This window comes from Anas acuta, chromosome Z (genome assembly GCF_963932015.1).
Source record: "Anas acuta chromosome Z, bAnaAcu1.1, whole genome shotgun sequence".
Taxonomy (NCBI): domain Eukaryota; kingdom Metazoa; phylum Chordata; class Aves; order Anseriformes; family Anatidae; genus Anas; species Anas acuta.
In genome coordinates this window covers 52,095,118-52,117,026 of record NC_089017.1, presented here as the reverse complement: position 1 = coordinate 52,117,026, position 21,909 = coordinate 52,095,118, and the positions used below count along the sequence as shown (strand labels likewise).

The following is a 21,909-nucleotide window of genomic DNA, read 5'->3' as shown; positions in this document are numbered from 1 at the left end:
TTTTAATAAATATTTTTAAACTTGATTTTGCACAACACTTTATAAATAACATCTAGCCCTCAAACTAATCTTCTGCAAAGAACAGATGTAATCATACAGCTGAGTTTTATTCCTGCATAGGAATACACTTTTTTGGACATGTAATGGACATTAGTATCTAATTCTATAAATATTTCTGGACCTTTATTCTTCTTTTAAATTAGCTTTTAATAACTATCTGCCAACAATAAAGTGAACTTATCCTAACTAAAGGTATTATCTGTAGGGATCATCTCAAAGGTGGTATAATTTTTGAGTGTTTAATACATGTAGAAACTAAGGTCTGCAATTCTAGCATCTCCACTAAGTTTGGATTATGAAGAATTCCTTTGAATACTATACTTTTTAAAACATCTAATTTCCTGTAATAGTTGTATAAAAGTTAGAGAAATAGGATGTTACCAACAATCTCCTGTACATAATTATATACACCAGGCACTCTGCAATACTCTACCTTTCTAAGTGGAATGAAAGTATCAATTATTTCTCCAGTAGAGAAGTTCATCACAAATCCTTGCACTGGTTCTGCTTCTCCAGGGTAAGGCATTCCATTAACTGCGAAGAGGAGACCACCTGCAACAATATTGGATTTTCTTTAACAACCCACACCTTGCAAACTACAGTGCAGGTCAATAGTAATTGTATTGATGTAAAAAGCTGTCTGAGAAAATGGGAATGACTGACAGAGACAGAGGTAACTCAACAGGAAACTAAATCACAACAGAAAAGTTAAGTAAGGTATCACAGAGAAAAATTGTGGACAACCAGTCTATAGAGAGATGCTATAAAGAAGTGGTCAGAAGCTACTTCCTAACAGTCTTAAATAAACTGGTTGTGGGTGCATGGGAAGCAGGAGAGGAGTGGACTACAAAATGGAGTCAGACTTGCTCACTCTCCCTACAATGCACCTCCTGCTGTCAGAGACAGCAATGGGCTACAAATACTGAGTATCCTAACTTGTACATCATTTCTTAAATTCTAGGCAAATGCATCAGAGATTACCTTGATATTAAATTCGATATCAACTACAGAGTCAGGAGACTGACATTCCAAAATTCCTTGTCCAGCTGTTGACGTTCCCACCACCTTCAATATTGGTATTAATTTAATACAGCTATTGTATTAATTATCAGTTTTTGATAATAAACTGCATAACTTCTAAATAAAAACTGCTTGCTTTTGGATTTTATATTTTAAGAAACTCAACTCTTGATGGCTTGGAAGCTCGTTAAGTTTGCTCTCTTTGATGGAGCTTGAAATGAATATTTTAAAACATTATTACTAATTATGGACTGTGCCATCACTAGGAAGCAAACAATATAATCTGCTTGTTGACAGTACATTTAGAGAGTCTAATCAGTCATTTCTCAGGAGTAGAAATTATATGAAAGCTTCTCTCATCCCCCCCACCCCCCACTGCAAACAGGAAAATAGGATAGTTCTAAAATTTTCCATTACATCAGCACTACTTTGAAAAAGAATAAATACCTGGATAAAGATACATGATAGCACTCTTTATGAAATGACATTGTACACAGTGACATACTGGCATTAAAGAACTACTTGAAATCTGAAGAATGGGGAAAAAATATTACCTGGAACATATGAAACTGCAAACAACTCTCTTCCAAACGATTTGTGCTTGATCTCTCTTATGAACTCCCCAGTTCCTAATCTGAAACACTGAATTCGACCGTTTTCCCTGTCTGCAACACAGAGCTGACTGAAGTCGGGGATCAGAGCTAAGCTGTGGGGGATATGAAACTGTCCAGGTCTGCCTGAAGAAGTCTCTGCAACACAAAATATAAACATTTGTGTTAAAATACAAAACATTCTGCTTAGAAATAGCAATATTTCACATAATGCAGCATATCATTGGGAAAAGTTTTTTGTTCTCCTAACAGTTTTACTCATTTAGGTAAACTCTTGTAGACTTTTGCATTATCTTTGTAAAACCTGAATTTGTAAATTAGCTATTTATAATAGCATAATCCCTGATGCATAAATCTGAGAACAGATTTAAGTCGGACAGAAATGTAATTATTCACAAAACTTAAAATAGATGGGATCACGGCATAAATCTTAGAAAAATGGTAAAGGCTTATACCATTTGACCACACTTTTAGAAAAAGATATTATTACTTTTGAAAGTTTAAATATTTTATTGCCAAGAAAGGACATGCTGATACTTGGGTTGAATGCATGCTAGCAGACTCTTATTTTTTATTTTTTTAGAGAATATATAAATACCCACTACAACTAGCTGTATAAACATTAGAGAAAAATCTGGAATTTGATAAAAAGGGCAAAATTGAACTGGGACCTATTACTGGGACCTATTACTATACTAGACGTTTATAAATGACACTAATAATAGTATCAACAATCTCACAGCTGATGATAACATGAATTCATGATAGCAGAGTATCAGTGAGCTCTGACCTTCTCCCCACTGCATGATGTACAATCCATTTGGAGAGAACTGGATGATTCGGCTGTTACAGTAGCCGTCAGATACATAAACACTGCCGGAGATCGGATCCACAGCCACATCAGTTGGTTGACAGAAATGATTTTTGTCACTGCCTGGTTGCAAAGCTACTCCTAGGGTCAGTAATGGCTCTTCCGCATCTGCTCCCAGTTTGAAAACCTTTTAAATCAATAGAGAATGATAAGAGGTTTCAATTATGGAGGGTGAAATACAAGACGGATGTCTGCCTATGAAAAGGATATCTATTACTCTGTATAAAACAAATGTATATACTGAACACAACCTTAATATCTTGACTATGACATCTATTATCAGTTTTATAACCATTCTGATTGTGGGAAATTTATGCATAAAATATAATTTCCTGTGATTACAGCAAACAAATTAGTTTCATATTCTGAGCTTGAGTGCACAGGAAAATTGATAAGCAAAGACATAGCAGAAAAATCTGTTCTCTTTCAAACGAATTGCTGTTTTAAAACAGGCACTTTTAGTTCTGAATACTTTGCTCAAATTATTCTACACAACTATTTTCCAAGAAGGCTATAGGCATATAAGGCTATAGGCATATAGGCATATATTTCCATAAGCATATTCTTAATGTTTGTCTTAACAAGCCTACATAAACAGTTTACATCATAATCCTAAGTTTACATAAATCTCTAGGAGAACAAACAAACAAAAATGGCAAAACACCGAGGCCCTTGTGTTAAAGGTTCAAAAACATACCTGATGGAGAGCTACATCAGTGACCCAGTAGTTACCATTCTTATCTATACTCAAACCATGTGGTAAGTAAAACCTGCAAACAGAAATGCAGAAGAATCAAGTTAAAGACATCTTTCAGGAAGAATGATATAAAGTAGATTTGAAGATTTCCTTTTTTATCTACAGATCAAGAAATGCTCTAAAAATAACAACCTGTTAGTATTTCACAAAAAATATACACTATAACTATAGAATTTTCTTGACAAGACTGTCTCAAATCTGGAATTCACTTGATCTCTACTTTCTCAGTCCGACTAACATTTGGTATCTTTAAAGAAAATATACAATAGTCTTCAGCTCTGCATTTCTGTTAATCTGGCTGGTAGATGAAATTGTATGAATTACCAGATACCAGATGTAGTGAAGATGGCAAACGATTGTAATTATTATTTGCAGAGCTTTTTCAGTTGTTCAAATAAACACAAAATCACATAATGTAATACAAAACAGATATGTGAAAATGGCTTGGTGACTTTTGAGGCAAAATATGTTGAAATTGTAATAGTTCTATTAACAAAAACAACAACAACAAAAAGAAAAACAAAAAACTTACAGATTTTTGCCTGTGGAATGCAGCAATTTTGCAGTACTTGGATTCAGGACAAGAATTGTGTTCTGTTCAATTGGTCCAAGTCCTCTTTGTTGATAAACAAATTTGCTGTCAAAAGAACTACACAAAAATATGTAACACAAAGACAGCATTAGAGAACAGTCCAATGATGATGACTACACATGCAACTTCAAGTTAGGTCTTGTAGTTTAATTCCAGTGTGAATTACTAGCACCTTTTGTTTTGTTTTTTAAAAAGCCTTGTAACATTGTATGATCGTAAGAGTTCTAATGTTGGGATGTCTGCATTTCCTACTGAAGTTACGACTTCCTAACTAAAGGAGTACCAAATCATCTCAGCAATAATTAAGACAATCCCAAAGCAAGCAAGCAAACAAAAAAAAAATCAAATTTTTTTAAGTTGTTAGTTTGCTTTTTTATTTACTGTGGCAAGTTAGAGGTGGGAAATAAAACAATTTAGTAAGAACATAGCAAGAACATAGCTATAGAACATAGCTAATCAGCAGGGCATAATTACCTGTATGAACTTGTATACTTTGTACTAAGGTAGGCTGTGTTCATGCTTTTTTTGTTTTTTGTTTTCTTTGCAAACATAATTTGTTATTTTGCCAGAACCTGCTACTGTAACATTCAGATCTTAAGGTTCTAATCCTTAAGAACCTGTGCCCTTGCAAGAAACTATAGGACATGAGATGTGTTTCTCTTAACCCCACAACTCCACATACAATTTTCAAGGTACATGGAATATATTAATAGAAACATTTAAACATGCTGCTATATAATTCAGACATAAAGAACAAGCATTGCTTAACCTTCTAGAATGCACTGGCCAGGTGTAAAATTATCATGCACTTAACAAATAATAGTTTAGTCATCTGTACCCATACAGAGAAGCTGGCTATTACAGTAGCCTGTTGAAATGTGTTCAGCCTTCAGTGAAGGTAAATAGAGCACATAAAACATTTTGAAAAACAATTAAGCCTAAATGTTGGAAAAGGGTATTTGATTATGGATAAAAAACACGTGAATGCATGACACACTCTTTCCTCCTGCCTTATATTTTTAAAGCTGTTTATTAATCCCCCCAAGATAAATCCAGCTATGACTGATGCAACTTGGTAAACAGGAACATGATTTTTAGTCACAGACCAGACTATGAATAAAGCTATTAAAACTTTATATGGTACAGTACTGGTAGCCCAGCCTCTCCATAACATTAAATATTTATATGTCTAGAATTTTCAATGCGGAAAGGCAATACTGGTTTCATATATAACCAGAAAAAAACTGACAGAATGTGTCCTAATTCTTCCATAGGCTACAATTAGAAATAATGTTTAGGTATTATCTTTATATATGGTAACTATCTGTGCCTATTTCTTCAGCCTCTGACAGGAATCAATATACCCTTGTCACTGTGACTGGTTACACACAAGGCATTACTAAATCTCTCTACTGCGCTGTCCTGAACACTCTGCCGTGATGCTGCGATGAGACACACAGAATGGCTGAGGTTGGCAAGGACCTCTAGAGGTCATCTGGTGATAACCCCTACTCCCACAGGACCAGCACGTTGCCCAGGACCATGTCCAGATGGCTTCCAAAGACCTCCAGGGAGGGAGACGGCCCCAGGCTTTCTGGGCAGCTTGTGTCACCCATACAGTGAGGCAGCACTCCTGGTGTTCAGAGGAAGCCTGTGCTCCTGTCTGTGCCCACTGCTTCTTGTCATGGCACAGGGCACCACTAAAACAAGCCTGTCTCTGTCCTCTCTGCACCCTACCTTCAGGTATTTCTACACATCAACAGCTGAGCCTCCTCCAGACTGAACTGTTGCAGCCCTCTCAGCCTCTCCGCACAGGAGAGGTGCTCCAGCCCCTTCATCGCTGTCATGCACTGTACACCAGGTGTGGCCTCACCAGCACTGTGTAGTGCAAAGGCCACCTCACCCCTGTTGATCTGCAGGCAGTACTCTGCCTAGTGCAGCCAGGAACAATGTTAGCTTTCTTGGTGGCACGGACACATTGATGGCATGTAGCTAACAAGGGTACTACATTGTGTACTACTGATACACAACGCCCTACTGATATTTATTTGCTTATTTAACGATGGCCCAGTAGATTTTGGTTTTTATCATTATTGAAAGTTATATTCTAAGGCAAGTTATTTTGTTTTCAAGTGTTTTTTTTTTTTTTTTTAAACAAAACCAAACAAAAGATCCAATAACAAAAGCTCCCACAAAATTAAAAATAAAAAAGCCCCAACACACAATGCTTGATTTCAGTAAATGACAGGGGCCCAGGAATCTAACACTCCTAAGGTACAGATGACCACAACTGTAAGACCAACACTGGACAGACTGAATGAATGTTTGGCAGCAGAACAGAAGCTTCTGAGGTGCTTGGCTTATGTTATACCTTTATGTATGCATGCAAATAACTGGGATTAGGGTCAAATATTTTACTCCAACACATGGATGATTTTTCTCCTTTCCACAGCTGCATGATGAATGCTTGCTTGCTAGCTATTTACCTTTGCTAAAATGTTTTAGTTTATCTTATGTTAATGGATATGGATGAAAACAACCTTTTTAGGCTCAAGCTCTGTGAAGACTATTATTATTAATCAGTGCAGCTAATCACAGATGAGAATCTTAGCGAGGGTAGGTATTGCACAGAAACAGCAACAGCAATGACAAGAAGGAAACAAGATTCTACCTCTTTGCAGAACTGACTAGGTAGACAGTTTAAAAACTGATTGTTTTTCCTTATTATTATTCCTGATCCTAGTAACGGTCCTGTCCAGACTTCTAAGCATTTCCTGTTAACAACTACCCAGCTCTGCTGGGAACCGAGTGCTTTCAGCATAAGCATGAGATTGCACGGTATTTTCAGCAGAGGAAGCTTAGTGAACTTTGAAATGAGGTTATGGGACTAATCTTTTGTGTGTATTCTCCCTGACAAATATCTTTTTCTAGCAGTAAGACTAGTATGCTACAGAGTCACTCTTTCCTTTCCAGGGCTTATGAACATTTTCCAAGCTACTCTGTGCTTCTTTGTTTTATTTGATAAATGAGGACCCAGACTACATTGACTCTTTCTAGCTTAAAAGAAGCAAAAGCAGACCAAGAAAAGAATTAAAACCTTACTGTTGTATGTCATATTACTCTGCTCTCAGCATGGCTTTCTAATAGGTTCTAAAGTTTCATGTTAACGGACAACTGAAACATGCTGCATCTGTCACAACTTCTAATTTCAAGCTCCAATACAATTTCGTGGCATGTTTTCTACTTCAGCTGGCCACTTCACACTAATGCAAACAATTTATTGCTACATCTGCTTTTCTTCTGGTGTGCTACATATTAAAATCTAGATGGACCACCTGATCTCATAAACCTTGAAAGTACAAGCCTGAGCTCTACTCTTAATCAATAATCCATCACCACTGTGGCATCGTGCTCAGCCTAAATTAACCTACCTAGCTTGTTAAGAATGCAGCAGCAGATGTTCAAAAATGCATTATATATTCTGTATTATGTCTTTTATAAGTTGCACACATGGTCAATCATTTCTCATCACAAATTCCAGAAGAATTCTCAGCTGATTCATTGCTCAGCCTGTTGAATAGTTCATATATATATATATATGTGTGTATATATATATAATAGTTTATATTTATATATAAACATTTACATTTTGAATAGCACACACTGAATATGGTACGAAAGACATAAAACTGAGGACAGCGTGTGGTAAAAGAAGATGACTCATTAAAGGAGCATTTTTTATTTTTTTTTTTAACCATGCCCAGAAGGAATGTTAGAGCCGCTGAAAAGCTGCTACTATATTACACAGCTTGTCGTTTTGTAACTGTTTTTGCTCTCTAAAGCAGACTGAAGTTGCCTTACAGGAGCACAGACCATTCATCCAGCTATATTTAGTTGAATGAGGATCCAGCTTTTATGGCATATATTAATAATGCATTGGAAACATTTGCACAGTGCCTAACAGCACAGATAATTTTATTTTATTTTATTTTTAATTTGTTTCTGTACTGTGACAGAAGCACTGAAACAGAGAAAATATATTCTGGGCTTTCAGGCTCAACTCATGTTTATGTTTTGCTGAGGAATATTATACTTCGTTACTTGTGTATTTGCTGCTAACGATAAACATTAACTTACAAGCCTGATAACTTCTTATCCCTCTTCTACATATAAAAGCCATGATAATTCCCTTTCAAAATAATCTTTTTCTATTCCTTCTTAATGAAAAATAAGAACAGATACGTTCCTTTTTTTTTTTTTTTTTTTTTTTTTTTCAGCACAGCCCATGAAACAGTCCCCAAACTATTTCATATGCGCATGAAATACATGAAAATAGAAAGGGAGGCTCACTGGCTGAGCACACAAAAGTATGCATATTTCCTATGCAGCAAGATTTGGAACAAATATTTAGCTGCAGTCATGTTTTCAACATACACTGTTTTAAAATCACTCTATATGTAGGCCCACAGAATTTTTAGTTTATCTATTTTAAGGGCTCCTAACAGCACTAGGCTTCACAGAATCGCAGAATGGCTCAGGTTCGAAGGAACCTCAAAGACCATCCAGCTCCAACCCCCTGCCATGGGCAGGGATGCCACCCACTATATTGGGTTGTTCAGTGCCCCATCTGGCCTGGGTTTGAACACCTCCAGGGATGGGGCATCCACAGCTTCTCTGGGCAACCTGTGCCAGTGCCTCACTTCCCTCTGAGTGAAGAATTTCTTCCTAACTTTTAATCAAAATCTCCCCTCTTTTAGTTTAAAACCATTCCCCCTTGTCCTGTCATTATCTGACTGAGCAAAAAGTCACTCTCCATCTTTTTTATAAGCCCCCTTTAAGTATTGAAGTATTGCCATAAGGTAATTCCAGAGCCTTCTCTTCTTTGGGCTGAACAGCCCCAGCTCTCTCAGCCTTTCTTCATAGAAGAGAAATAAATTTCATATGAACTATTCAGCTATGCTCCACAAGAGGAAGAATAAAACAACACTTGAGAACAAAACAAGTGAATCCTTAAGTGAATCAGGATTCTACACATAGATATCTTCAGTCAGGAAGTTTTACTTTTTTCCAACTCCAGTCCCTGCATGATGGCAAATAGGTGAGCCTCCACACTAAACTCACGTGCAGATTAACACGTGATATTTTACCATTACTACGTGGAAACATTTAGCACATTTCATAAAATAATCAGGTTAATTAACAGTTGACAGAAAGAAGCTGTCAGCTGTTAGCTCTAAGGTGCTAGCTCAAGGCTGACTACTCAGTGGCAGACAAAAGAGTGAATACAATGTTATACATTGTTCAGAAAGAACAAAGGATGGAAGAAAGAAGGTGCTTTAAACCCATAACCCTGAAGCATACTTCCTTTCCCCCATCTCAGGAAGTAAGAACTAGAAGAAGATATAGAGATGACAGTAATAATGATGAATTATTTTGATACAAAGGGGACCAAGTGCACAGGGACTCTCATGGAAATACCTCACTGGAAATGAGGGAACTGATAGGGATATTAAAGAAGCTCAAAGAAATTATGAGTGTCAGGAGAAGATAAACTGGAAATGATTGTGTATTGTTGGCAGAAGCAAAATGATGAACATAAAATGAGTGATGAGGTAGCAGGTGCAATACTTTTAAGACAAGGACTTTTTCACACTTAGTGCAACAGTCAAACTGCAGAACTCACTGGTAAGGGTGTAAAGGTTTTATACAAGTTCCAAAACCATAAATAACCTGGCACATTTATTGATGGGGAAACTCCCTAGAGATCATAAACATAAATAGTTTTTTGTTTTGTTTTGTTTTTTCCTCTCCTAGGAAGTCCCTTAGTCAAGCTTCTAATACTCAGAATATGGGCATCTGCTGTTGTCCAGGACTGGACTGAATTAAGTCAATCTTTAGTGTGACCCAGCACAGGTATTGGGTACATCAATTTCTAGATTTCAGACCACAACTCTGATCCTCTGCACCCACACCATAAGAAGTTTTTGTTTTGTTTAGAATCACAGACTCATAGATTGGTTTGGAGGGACCTTAAAGACCACCTAGTTCCAATCCCCCTGCCATGGGCAGGGACACCTCCCTCCAGACCAGGCTGCCCAAAGCCCCATCCAGCCTGGCCTTGAACACCTCCAGGGATGGGGCATCCACAGCTTCTCTGGGCAGCCTGTGTGAGTGCCTCACCGCCCTCAGAATAAAAAATATTTCTACCTAATATCTGATCTAAACCTACCTTCTTTCAGCTTAGAACTATTTCCCCTGGCCCTCTGACTACAGGCTCTGGTTAAAAGCCTTTCTCCTTTTTATAAGCTGCTTTTATACACTGGAAGATGGTTATATTGTCTCACCAGAGCATTCTCTTCTCCAGGCTGAACAACCCCAGCTCTCTAAGCCTCTGTGCACAGGAGAGGTGCTTCAGCCCTCTGAACATTCCTGTGGCTTCCTATGGACCTGCTCTAACAGGCCCACATTGTTCTTGTGCTGGGGCCCCCAGAGCTGGCCACCATCCTTTCGATGCAGCCCATCAGGATACAGCTGGCTTTCTGGGCTGCAAGTGTACATTGCCAGCTCGCATCCAATTTTCCATCTACCAGTATTCCAAGGTCCTTCTCTGCAGGGCTGCACTCAACCACTTCATCACCCAGCCTATATTGATTGTCCTGACCCAGATGCAGCATCCTGCACTTGGCCATGTTGAATCTCATGAGGTTCACCTGGGCCTACCTCTCAAATCTGTCCAGGTACCTCTGGATGGCATCCCTTCCCCAGTAAAGTGTTAACTGCACCACTCAGTTTGGTGTCAACTGCAAACTTGCTGAGGGTACCTGTGTCATTAATTAAGATAATAAATACTATTGGTCTCAGTATGGACCGTTGAGAGACACCACTGATTAGTGGTTTCAATTTGGACATTGAGCCATGGACTAACTCTTTGGATGAGGCCATCCAGCCAATTCCTTATCCATCAAACTTTAAATTTGGTGGAAGAGCTATTTAAGTTTAACCTCTGTAGACTTCCTAAAGACTGCTTGGTCCCAAACTCCAGTTTTGTGCTCTGGGCTGTGGGTATACCTCAGTTGTCAGAATCCCCCAAAATATACATTTCAGAAGTGAGAAATGAACAAAACTGCCAGATTATTTTCAAATGTTTTTTCAATACTTTTTTCAATGACACAAAGAAGAAAATTTATATTCATCTGTAGGAGCATGAGAAAAAACAAATCAATACCAGCTTTTAGTTGAAGATTGAGTAATACAAGTTGCAGCATGCATCATCCTTTCAAGTTTGATAGTCTACACTTGCATACTCTTGAGCTGGAGAGATCACTGATACCATGCACAAGAAACTTAAATGATTGCCTTATCTTCTACATTACATTACTTAGCCAAAAAACAACTGATTTTCTCCATAGAAGAGTTTTCTAAGCATCATTTTACTATAACACTGAGAAAGCTGCCTCCTCTAATTTTCAGAAAGTATCTTCTCTTAGAATATATTCATCAAGAGTTGGAAAAAAAACACCATACTGTTTTAGCCTTGTAAGTATCAAGAACAGACACTTAGAAGAAAGATTTAAAAAGCACACTTACAAAGAGTACTATATAGTATTCTGTTATAAACTAGCATTAATTACTCCCAGTGTCCTGTTGCAGTTTCATGAATTTTTTTTTTTTTGGCAACTAAATGGTTAGATATACTGTTTAAAAGCTTTAAGACATAATGAGATATATTCCAGGACTCTGGAATGTTCTGCTTTTAAAATAAATAGCCAACATAAAATCTTGATTATGTGATGACACTAGTTTTTAATTATGAAAGTCTGTTTTGAATGAATGCTACACATGTCCCCCATCCCTCCCATTTTTTTTTTCAGCACTGAAGCTAGCTTTGCATGTCTTAAACCCAAGTATTAATAGTAGTATACCTTACTAAAACAGCATTCTCCCCAACCTATTGTTCCAGCCGAAGACATGGACAAGCAGGGATAAGTTTTGGGACATAATGTACAATATTCTTTTTCTCTGGAGACATATTCTTACTGTCTAAAGAACTAGCAACCCTATAGCCCTGAGAACGTCAGTCACCACTTCAATTCTGAGTCTCCTGAAGGCACTTTCAGCCAAAGAGCTGAATCTTAAACAGAACAGGAACTGCAATCTATTTTGTTTCTTTGAGAAGATACACAAGATATATACACTAAATTGACCTTTTAACAAGCCATTCTGCAAAATGTCTACTTACTTTTCATCCCAAACATGATCACCTCTGTGGAAGACAACTAAGTTATTTTCAAGGTCCAGAGCCAAGCCAGAAACTTGGCCCAGCTTGAGGTCTAACCCAGGCCACTCCACAGCCTCTTCTATGTGGAAATCTGACCAAAGAAACAAACAACAACAAAAAAAGGCAGACATTAATGTAGCACATTTATACTAATAAAACACACATGCACACACACACAAAAGAAAGAATATAAATCTGGTTAACTGGCTTTTTGCATGTATGAACATACTCTTGCATGCAGAATTTCCATGAATGCATTGCAATTTAATTCCAAGCATAGCTTTATGCTTTTTAAGTAAAGCATGCACAAACAATGGTATCCTGCTAGTAGTCTGGAAGGACGATAGAAACTTCACAGCTTTGTTAATACTTTCTAATATTGGTTGATTGGTTAATTACAGAAACATACAAATACTATCCAAAATAAGCAAGCAAATTTAAATAATAACCTATCAGTATTTTATTTAAAAAGCATAATGGAAGAATAGGAATCACTAGTCTATCTATAAATCTGAAGTGGCTGATTCACAACTTTTTTCAAAAAAGCTTTTAACACAAAAAAAAAAAAAAACACAATGCAGAGAAGCAAGATAAACAGCAAGATAAACAGCAAAGAGAAACAAATAAAATAGTACATTTGTGAAGTTTCTTCTCCTATGACATTTCTTAAAACAAACATATGCATTAATTAGCTCTAGTTAGTGTTTGTATCCTAATCCAAAGATTACAGGCATGAATAGGAAATAGATGTCTAAATCTAGTGAAAGAAATGAAGGAGGGTATCTGTCACTGTTTATATATTAGGACACTTTTTAAGAACATATGCTGGGAAGTTTTTGAATAACACAAATCTGATTTTCACACTAAGCCAAAAATACAGGATTTAGCAAGGGAACCACTACTAAAAAAAATGGATACTTTCTGTTTTTGTCTTAAGTAGTAAAACTTCTCAATAAAGGGAGAAAAATATAGCTGCAAATTAAGATTAAAAAAAGACTGAAACCAGACTTTTAAAAAAGAAGTTTGCTTCAATCTAAGAATGCTTTATATAAAAGCAGACTTACAATGATTAAATGTGTGAACAGAGATGTCCAAAATTTGGAAAAGTAGCAGAATGTTGGCTTCAAGGATTAATTTCTTACAAATAGACTGACTGCTTAATATGCAATTTGAAAGAGGTTGGTCTGGATTGCTCTTGCATTATTGACAGATAATTGAACTGTATTCCCCAAAATAAAAAATACAACCACAAGAAAAATGTTACTAAAACTGATAAAACAAAAAAGAAAACAAAATCTGTTAAGAAGCTTTCTATATGTTAGAAAATCCATCACTCCTTTCTTTTGGATGTGAATTTATTCAACATAATTCAGATATTTCTAAGGTACAGGCTTTGTATGTAGGTACACACTGACAAATTGAAGGTGAATAGAAAAGAGTTTTTTTGCAGTTATCTGAAACTGAAGCTGTTCCAGTAGTATTCAAACTGTCTGCTAGCATCATTTTTGCTATTTTCAGTTTTGCAAATTTTAGCTCAACCTGAAGTTTGTGTATTTTGCTGTGATCCTCAAAACCAATCATTGGGATACAACCTAGCCACATGTAATCATACAATCTCCATTCACAGAGTGCTGAAAGATCAGTGTTTTGAAACAAGTTCTCAACACAAATTACCCAAGGAATACAAGAGGCTTCACTTGAAAGCGTTATTCTCATGAAAGGAAAAATAAAAGGGACAATATCCCCAAAATCTTAATCGTAACCTCTGCAACCCAGCTTTCTGGTAAGCGTAATTCCCACTTCCTTTTTACTTGGAAGAGATGCAGTCTGAGGAGAAAAAGCAAACGTGGTGGAGGGAAAAGTATTTTCTACAATCTACATAGGGAAGAGAGAAAAACAGTGCTGAAAACTTAGCACAGGAGATATTTTACCTTCGTAGTTCTAGATACCTAGCTGTGAGTAGCTAACAGAGAAATTCTGTCAGCTAAAGCAAACCTAAGACAAATCTAAAATAGTCACCACCAGTGAATATAAAAAAGCAATCAGAAAATTCAAAACCAAGAATCCTAATGCAGCAGTTTTAGGTGAAAAAAAAGTTCCAAACTAAGAGAGGATAAAAATAAAATTAAACATATTCATAAAAACCACAGTACTTTGGTACTGTTGAGTTGGTAGCAGCAGGTGCAATACCAGGTACGTTCACCTGTACCAGGACACCAGGATTTTGTAAGCAATAAAAGGACAGAAACCCAGTGTCTGCTTCATCAGTTGCTCAAAGTTAGCCTGCATGAAACTTACATACATTTAATGTTTCAGTGCCCCATGGTCATTGAGACTTTTCCCAAAGAGATAGAAAAACTAAAGTCTCAATACAGAAAGCCTATATTTTGTCCTTTGTAAAATTCAGTTTCCAAAAAGGCATGCAGAATACAAAATTTTTATAGTTACTTTTAAAGGACAAAAATATTCCCCATAGATGAAAACATTAAAATTATAGAGTCATTCAAATTGGAAACATCCTTCAGAATGAAGTCCAAACATCAAACAGTGTAATACACTGTAACAGTGTAATACAGTCTAATTACAAGAACTCCAGCTACACAACCTTTGGATTTTCTCACAGTTTTTCAGAATTGGTTTACTGTTATTTTTTCTTGTTCATGTACAGGTTTCATACTGAAAGTCCTTCCATGAAGGGAATTAACTTTTTACATAAGCTTGCTTACTAAATGTATGTATCATACATATATTCATATATCTAAGACTTGTTGTTAATTCCCTGCAGAACTAAGTAGTCCATAGACCTGCTATATACGAAACTAAACACAATTACATTTCGCTATTAAAACAAATTAAAGTTACTTTTTCAAGTATATAGATACACAATCATTGCTTTTGTTGTAAATGAGATTTCTAAACTAAAAGATCAGATCTTCTATACTGTAATTTAGAGTAATTCATTTGGTTCAATAAAACTCTTAAGAATTAAATAGCATTAAAACACGCAAGTCAGATTTGAATCTCCCTACAAGTGAAAGTCTAAAGCCCTTATTTATTAGTAAAATTGCAACTTACTGTCCGTAAATCCCTAGCAGCTATTTTTTGTTCTTATCTACAAGTTTTATTCATGTTACATTTACTCCCTGCCATCAGAGTAGTCATTTATATTTTGACAAATGTAAATAAGCACTGTAAAAGGAGTTTTAAAACTTGGAAAATTATACTTCTTGCTGTAATTAGAAGGCGTAATTGTACCAGTTGCAGTGATGTTGAACAACTTGCTTGACTAGTGTTCACTCACAGGGTGGTAATATAACAGCAGTACAGAAAGGTTATAAGTAGTATAAAGTTATACACATAATATTTATAATGATCTTAATTCGTATTGTTTGCTTGCTATTTCAGGTCTGTTACATGTTAGAAAAATGAGGATTTCTAAGACTAAAAATGTTAAACTTTTGGAATTTTATGAAGGGTACAATTTTTTTTTTTTTTAAATTAAATCAAGACAACATAAAACCACATTCCACTCTTTCCTCCTTTAAATGAAAATCTGTTAGAGAAGCAGGTTTGTATTCTTCTAAGTCCCAAAACAGAATTTAAACATATGCTTGAAGATTTTTTGCAATAAAAGTTCTTTTGCCAAAAGATGGCGCTGATAGCTTCTGAAGTTCAGAATTTCTGTAGTTAGTATCAGAAGCATTGGACAAGAATGCTAAGATCATTTCAGTTTTGCTTTTTGCTGTATCTCAGTCCTGAGTCATTTCAAAGTCCATTTATTAGCACTCCACCAACAAATTCCCCCACCAGATGAATATATAACTACTAAAGTAGCAGAGCAAACAATTTCTACAGTCAGAATTCATGCCATATGGTGTTGCAACTTAGGTATTTATTCAGTTCACTGACACTCCCTCTTCTGAATCAGTTAAAACAAAGAATTTTCTTAGCTTTTTTCCTCTCTACACATCACATATGATTATTTTGAGGTTAACAAACTTTTTTTTTTTCTTTTTTCCCAGAAACATACACACATTACTCTTCCAATCATTTAATTCCAGCATTGCCTATGGAATTTTTTATGATTATCACTTGTCAAGGCACATGATAACATCGCGCCTGTTTTTTTGCTTCTATGCCAATACTTTGATAGGTTCTCATTTAACCAACTAAAACAATACAACGTTGGAAAGTCCTCATTTTTGGCCTTCTGTTAAATACAAGCCCAGAATTAAACTGAATTTGAATACTGCAACAGAATCTCATGTAAACAGAGATACTACATATTCACATTTTGAACAGAAATAAAAATCAAATGGATGACATATGATGTGTATTTGTATACAACAGCACTTGGAAACATCAAGCTGGTTGGTTGCAACATAAAAGCAAGCATGTGTTGCTACAGCTTATGCATACAGATGACTTGCATGCATACGTATTTTTTTTATGAGATACTTATCACATACTGTATTATCTGGCTTTCCACATTAGCAAGACTAAGCACAATCAATATCACACAGACGAAAATGCAAGTAAAACAAACACAACACTTCCACGGTTTCTGCTGTCATAGAAACCTGAAGGGAATGAATTATAATCCTAGTATAATAAAACAGCCAGCCCAAGAATATTAGGGTAGCCAAAGCCAATTTTAAATGAATATGCACAATGTTTTTCTTCTGAAGAATTTTTCATGACTCTTCTGAATGAGAGAAAAACAGCCGATAGGATTACAGCAATAAACCTCATAAAATCTTGTGTCTGACAAACCAAGGTAAATCAGAAAGCTTATAAAATACATAGGTTATCCCGGTGATCATTTCACAATCATTAATCGTATTAAAAAAGTCCATGGTCCCTGACTTTTATATTCTCTTGTGTTTAGCTTGTTTTATAATTGATATGTTTTATAATTGATACCAAATAATTAAGTACAAGTCTTGAGAGTGGAAAAAATACTCTATATTCCAAACAGTACTGGCATTCTGCTATTGGTATACGTTCTTTCTTCACACAGAGAAAAGAAGCCACTGAAACAGCTACAAAAGAAAGGCAGAATATTTCCATAATTAGAAAAGCTGTTATGTAAAATACTTCCAAGCATCAATTGATATTCCCTTCAGATTTTGCTAATGTGGATCACAGCTCTTACATTGCATTTCACTGCATAAAATTAACCCCTAACCCACCTCCTGTATGTTCTTTATCCCAGCTTCCCTCATCATGCTTAGGATGTTGTAAAGAGAAATGTCTGCTTTCTGGTGGCCTCAAAGTAGACTCTAATCTGTGAAATTTGTGAATTCTGTCTCTTACAAGAATAGCATTGTCCCTCTCATCATGATTTGTGATTTCTCTGGCAAGGTCCTTCTTTTGGACTACATTAGCAATCTCAGCTACAAGATCTGTTTCTGCCTTTTCTGTAGGGTTTTGCTTATGCACATGAGCAACATCTTCCCTTTCTCCTAGCAGCTTGGAAAGGAGTGAATAGAAATCACCTGTATAGAAAAGAGAAAAGATAAGAGGAAAGGAAGGAAAACAAAAACAAAAAACAAAAAAACACAAAACAATTATAACAGATCAAATTGTTTTAGAAAACTTCAGCAAAGCACATGTAACATAACTAGCCAAACAATCGTCAGTCATAGCATTAGAGTGAACTGTGTCTCAGGAATTGAATGAGCCAAGTCTGTGGTATAAAAAGATAATGTCAAATCATTATCATCTTCATTTACATAGAAGAGTCCACTTTTACCTGACGTTTTGCCATCAAAAAATCATTACCTCTGTGCAGATGTTCTTGAGGAAGAAAAAAAAAGGGTGAGCATAATTTTAGAAAATAATATTTATGACACAATTATCCAGATTTGCCAGGTTACTGCTGCATTATTCTATTTTTATATAATAGAGATGCAAAAACTCCACAGTTTTATCAATTTACTCACTCATAAAGACAATCATATACATAGATGCATGTCAAACTATATTCCTTTGAAATCTGTCATCAAATAAGGAGCTTAGGCTGAAAGAAAACAAACCTTTACAGATCTTATACAGCATACTGCTGAAAGAAGATTGCCTAGTGAAACTCTTAGTGGTCCACTACATTTTTGATGCACTAATTTGGTCTGGGTTCTGCCCCTCCTCTCTCCACAAACAGTAACAGCCATCAGCCATGATATCAGCTGGCAATGCAGGGAACAGTATTTTGTCAAGCTGCTTAACATGGTCATCACTATAGATTTCTTAGAAACTAAACATTTCAGTAAATTCCAGAACAATAGCTAAAAGGATACAAACTGAAATTAAGCATGCAAATGCAATAATACAACTTGCCTCACAAAATATACAAGTCATATGAGCTGTTTTTGAAGTCCATTCTCAATTCTTTTTTGCAGGATTCAATAAAGTGGTGACATGACATGCCTACTAACCAGCAGGTTAACAGTATATATCCTACTAACAGCAGGTACCCAACTTGTTTGAATTTACTAACCAAGTATCTTGGCTGTCTGAAACTATTACAAACTGCAGTTACACCATTGGAGTAGAAAGAGTCATTCAACTCACATTTAGATTAAATTCAAATAAACGTACTTCTATTTCATTTTAAGTACAAATCACTCATTATTAAAAATCTGTATTATCTTATACCGATTTCAGGGTATATTAAGCACTATTTAGACAAGCAAACTATAAGTAATAAAATTTTCATGCAAAAAAATCACACAGAATCAGAAACTATGATCTGCAGCCCAGAAATGTGGTAAAACCACCACAAAATGTTGTCTTTTGGAAATGTCCTTAAGGGGATCTGTCATGTTTATAAACAGTTTGAGTAGCCTTTTATTCCTTGCCCATGCAAATGGAATATTCCAGGTGAAAATGTCTGTCAGAAAATAATTATTGAAGTAACAGGGCCAATTTTAATGAAATTAAATGACCAAAGCAAGTTAGGTAAGAGAAAAGAAATGTTAAACTATATATAAAAAAAAAGGCAATATTTGCTTCAAATATAATTATGAAGCTAGTATGCCTCAAAACCTTCATACCATCATTCAGCTAGTTCAACAACTGATTGAACTAGTTCAAGAAGTGTGACATAATAGAAGCTTTGGATACAAAACATACATATTCTGATAAAGCTTTATAACTCTGTTAATCAAGTTTTATAGTCACCAAAAGCATCCGGGAATTGGTGCTGATGTAGGAACACCTTTGGAATTTTTACTTAAGGAACAACTTTTGGTATTAAAATAGTTTTCATTGTCTTTAACTATTTTTTTTAGCACCATTTTAGAAATAAAACAAAATTTGTAAGTACAAGAGTTTTTGGTTTTATCCATGGATTGAGATCCGCAGATAAGAAAACTTTTTTTATATGCAGTCATTTCTAAAGGTGAGGTTTGAATGGTAAAAGCAGTGTTTGTAATGTAACTATGACATGTCTCCCCACAGCAAGCAAGCCTGGTGTGTTTTAAACTTCAGACCTTTTTAAGGCACCTTTAGTGCTCTTTGACCAGTTCACTCTTTCCTAGTTCCATATCAACAGTCAATTCAACAGATTAATTTGCTTGTAATTCTTTGTCACAATGAGAACATGTGACAGTTTGTATAAAGGTTTCAGCTTCCTAACTCATAATTCATATGCTCATTCATTTTAAACAAGTTTTCCAGCTTCTTGCTTCTGCCAAAGACACCGCATTCTATGTCTGATGTGTACTGTTTGACTTAGAACTATTAATTCACCCTCTAAAACTTATAGCACTTGCTGTTTTTTCTTTCTTAAAAAAAAAAAGAAAAAAAGAAAAAAAAAGAAAAAAAAAAGAAAAAAGAAAAAAGCTTTAGTTTACAAAAAAGTTTCAGTTTACCTGTCTAAAACTAGCTTTAATTACTACAAAGAATGCTGTGAAATAGGACTCAGTGGATTACGAGAACTAAGAAGAAAAGAGGAATCTAACTTAGAAACAACAAAAGCCAAGGGAAAACTGTCAGAACAAGGTGCTTTCAGGGAGAATTCCTGTGGACTTCTCAGGAACTACTAATCAGTGACTCAACTTCAAACAGGTTGATCAGATTTAGTTTACTCCCAGGACCAATCATAAGAGATGTTAGGTATTTTCAAGCACTTTTCAAGTACTGGTGTACTAAGTAAGGGAGGTTGGACAGGTCACTATCAGTGGCTGTAGACCAGGTATTTTCCAAATTTCCTGAAAGGCTTTCAGTAAGGAGCAGGGTTGTAACCACAATAGATACGAATATTCAAGAACTGCCTGCAAGTATGGAAAAGGGCATGACTCACAGAGTGAAGGTGGTGTGAAGTGCAGCTGCTCTGAAACTGTGAACTTTAGCCTAAGTAAATGTGTTTCTTTGACAAAATAAATACAAAATCCCTATACCTAAAGTTCCAAAAGACATCCATGAGACTTACAATATATTTGCCCACCATCTCTATATGCTTGGCACAAACAGCAGGCTGAAGTCTTCTGTCAGTTTCTTGGCAACTTTACACTGCTCACAGTATTTACAAAGCAGAAAAGATGTGTGTAGATACCAAAGATTCCTAATTACTCAATGTAACCAACCGATTCCTGAACTCCACATATTTGAATTCCAGTCCCATATTATCTGGAACCAGGCTTTCTCAGCTTTGGTTATGAACCACAGGCAGACTCCAATAAACTTGTGAGCAGCATCATTTTAAGAAGTTATTCAGAATCCACTACAGATAACTTACAAAGAGTAGACTCATGTTGTCTCTGATTAACTGTTGGCTCTCTGCAAAATCATATCCAGCAAATGTCAAAGCAAGCTCATGCTGCAGCTTTACATGTTTTGTAATAGCTGGAACAGCTAAAGGATGCTGCTTACCTGAAGATATTCAGTGTGAAAGGCACACCAGCAAGATGTACTGTGTTACTTGTTTGGTTTTGTTTGAGATGAGACAACCTGACCTTTAGAATGACTTGAAGACAACACGGTTGAATGAATCACTTGCTTTTGTTGAAATAACTGAAATCTAGCATGAATAATTTATTTTCTTCCAGTACTCAGTCCAGTCTCAGGGATGCTGGCTGATTAGGTGAGTTTCAGAGAGGATACTTACATGTACTTATTCTTAAGCTATCAGGACACTTCCCTCTATGTAATACAGTATAAGACAATTGGCTACAAATAGCTGGAGTTAATTCTGTTCTGGAGGAACCAAAGTTGTTAAGACCAACAACTCCAACATTAAAAAACACAAAAGCGCTGTTAGTTAGTTTAACCTTAAGTTCTATGGCACTCCCATGCTAGTCAAATTATTTTACAGAACCTGACTTGACCTTGGTGTAGAGCTGGATTAGTTAAAGACAATACAACGGTTTAGTATGTTGACCACAATGGTCTGGGTAGAATCCTGAAAGAGTTGAACTGCCCATGAATAAAACCAGACTTCTTTTTTTCACCTCTATGTTGTAATCTTCCAAACTTTCAGAGAACAGTCTCTGTCCATGGTTCTTAAGTTTCACACCATCATGCAGTTGGAAGTACCAACTTATTGTCTGTAGGAAGTATCTGGCCATGGTGCTGCAAGATCAAGCTAAGAGATGGGTAGAAAATTCAACCTTTCAAACACCAAGACTTTTGGCAGAATGATATCTTGCCAGGACAGAATTGAAAGAATTGAGAGCAAAAGCCTATCTATGGCTTATCTACGTAGACAACGTAGTGCTACTG

General features: G+C 35.9%; 1 protein-coding gene across 7 annotated transcripts in view; it reads right to left on the bottom strand.

Moving 5' to 3' along the window:
• Window positions 1-21,909, bottom strand: part of PAM (peptidylglycine alpha-amidating monooxygenase) — a 145,768-nt gene that overhangs the window by 8,269 nt on the left and 115,590 nt on the right. For 5 of the 7 annotated variants that reach the window (XM_068667171.1, XM_068667175.1, XM_068667174.1 and 2 more), the window contains 7 exons: window positions 17,382-17,687; window positions 12,151-12,280; window positions 3,852-3,968; window positions 3,260-3,332; window positions 2,482-2,689; window positions 1,635-1,829; window positions 494-612 (listed from right to left, as the gene is read on the bottom strand). In XM_068667171.1, coding sequence (XP_068523272.1) covers window positions 494-612; window positions 1,635-1,829; window positions 2,482-2,689; window positions 3,260-3,332; window positions 3,852-3,968; window positions 12,151-12,280; window positions 17,382-17,687 — 1,148 coding nt within the window. The remainder of the gene's footprint in view (window positions 1-493; window positions 613-1,634; window positions 1,830-2,481; window positions 2,690-3,259; window positions 3,333-3,851; window positions 3,969-12,150; window positions 12,281-17,381; window positions 17,688-21,909) is intronic. The other 2 variants (XM_068667176.1, XM_068667177.1) reach the window with 1 other exon arrangement.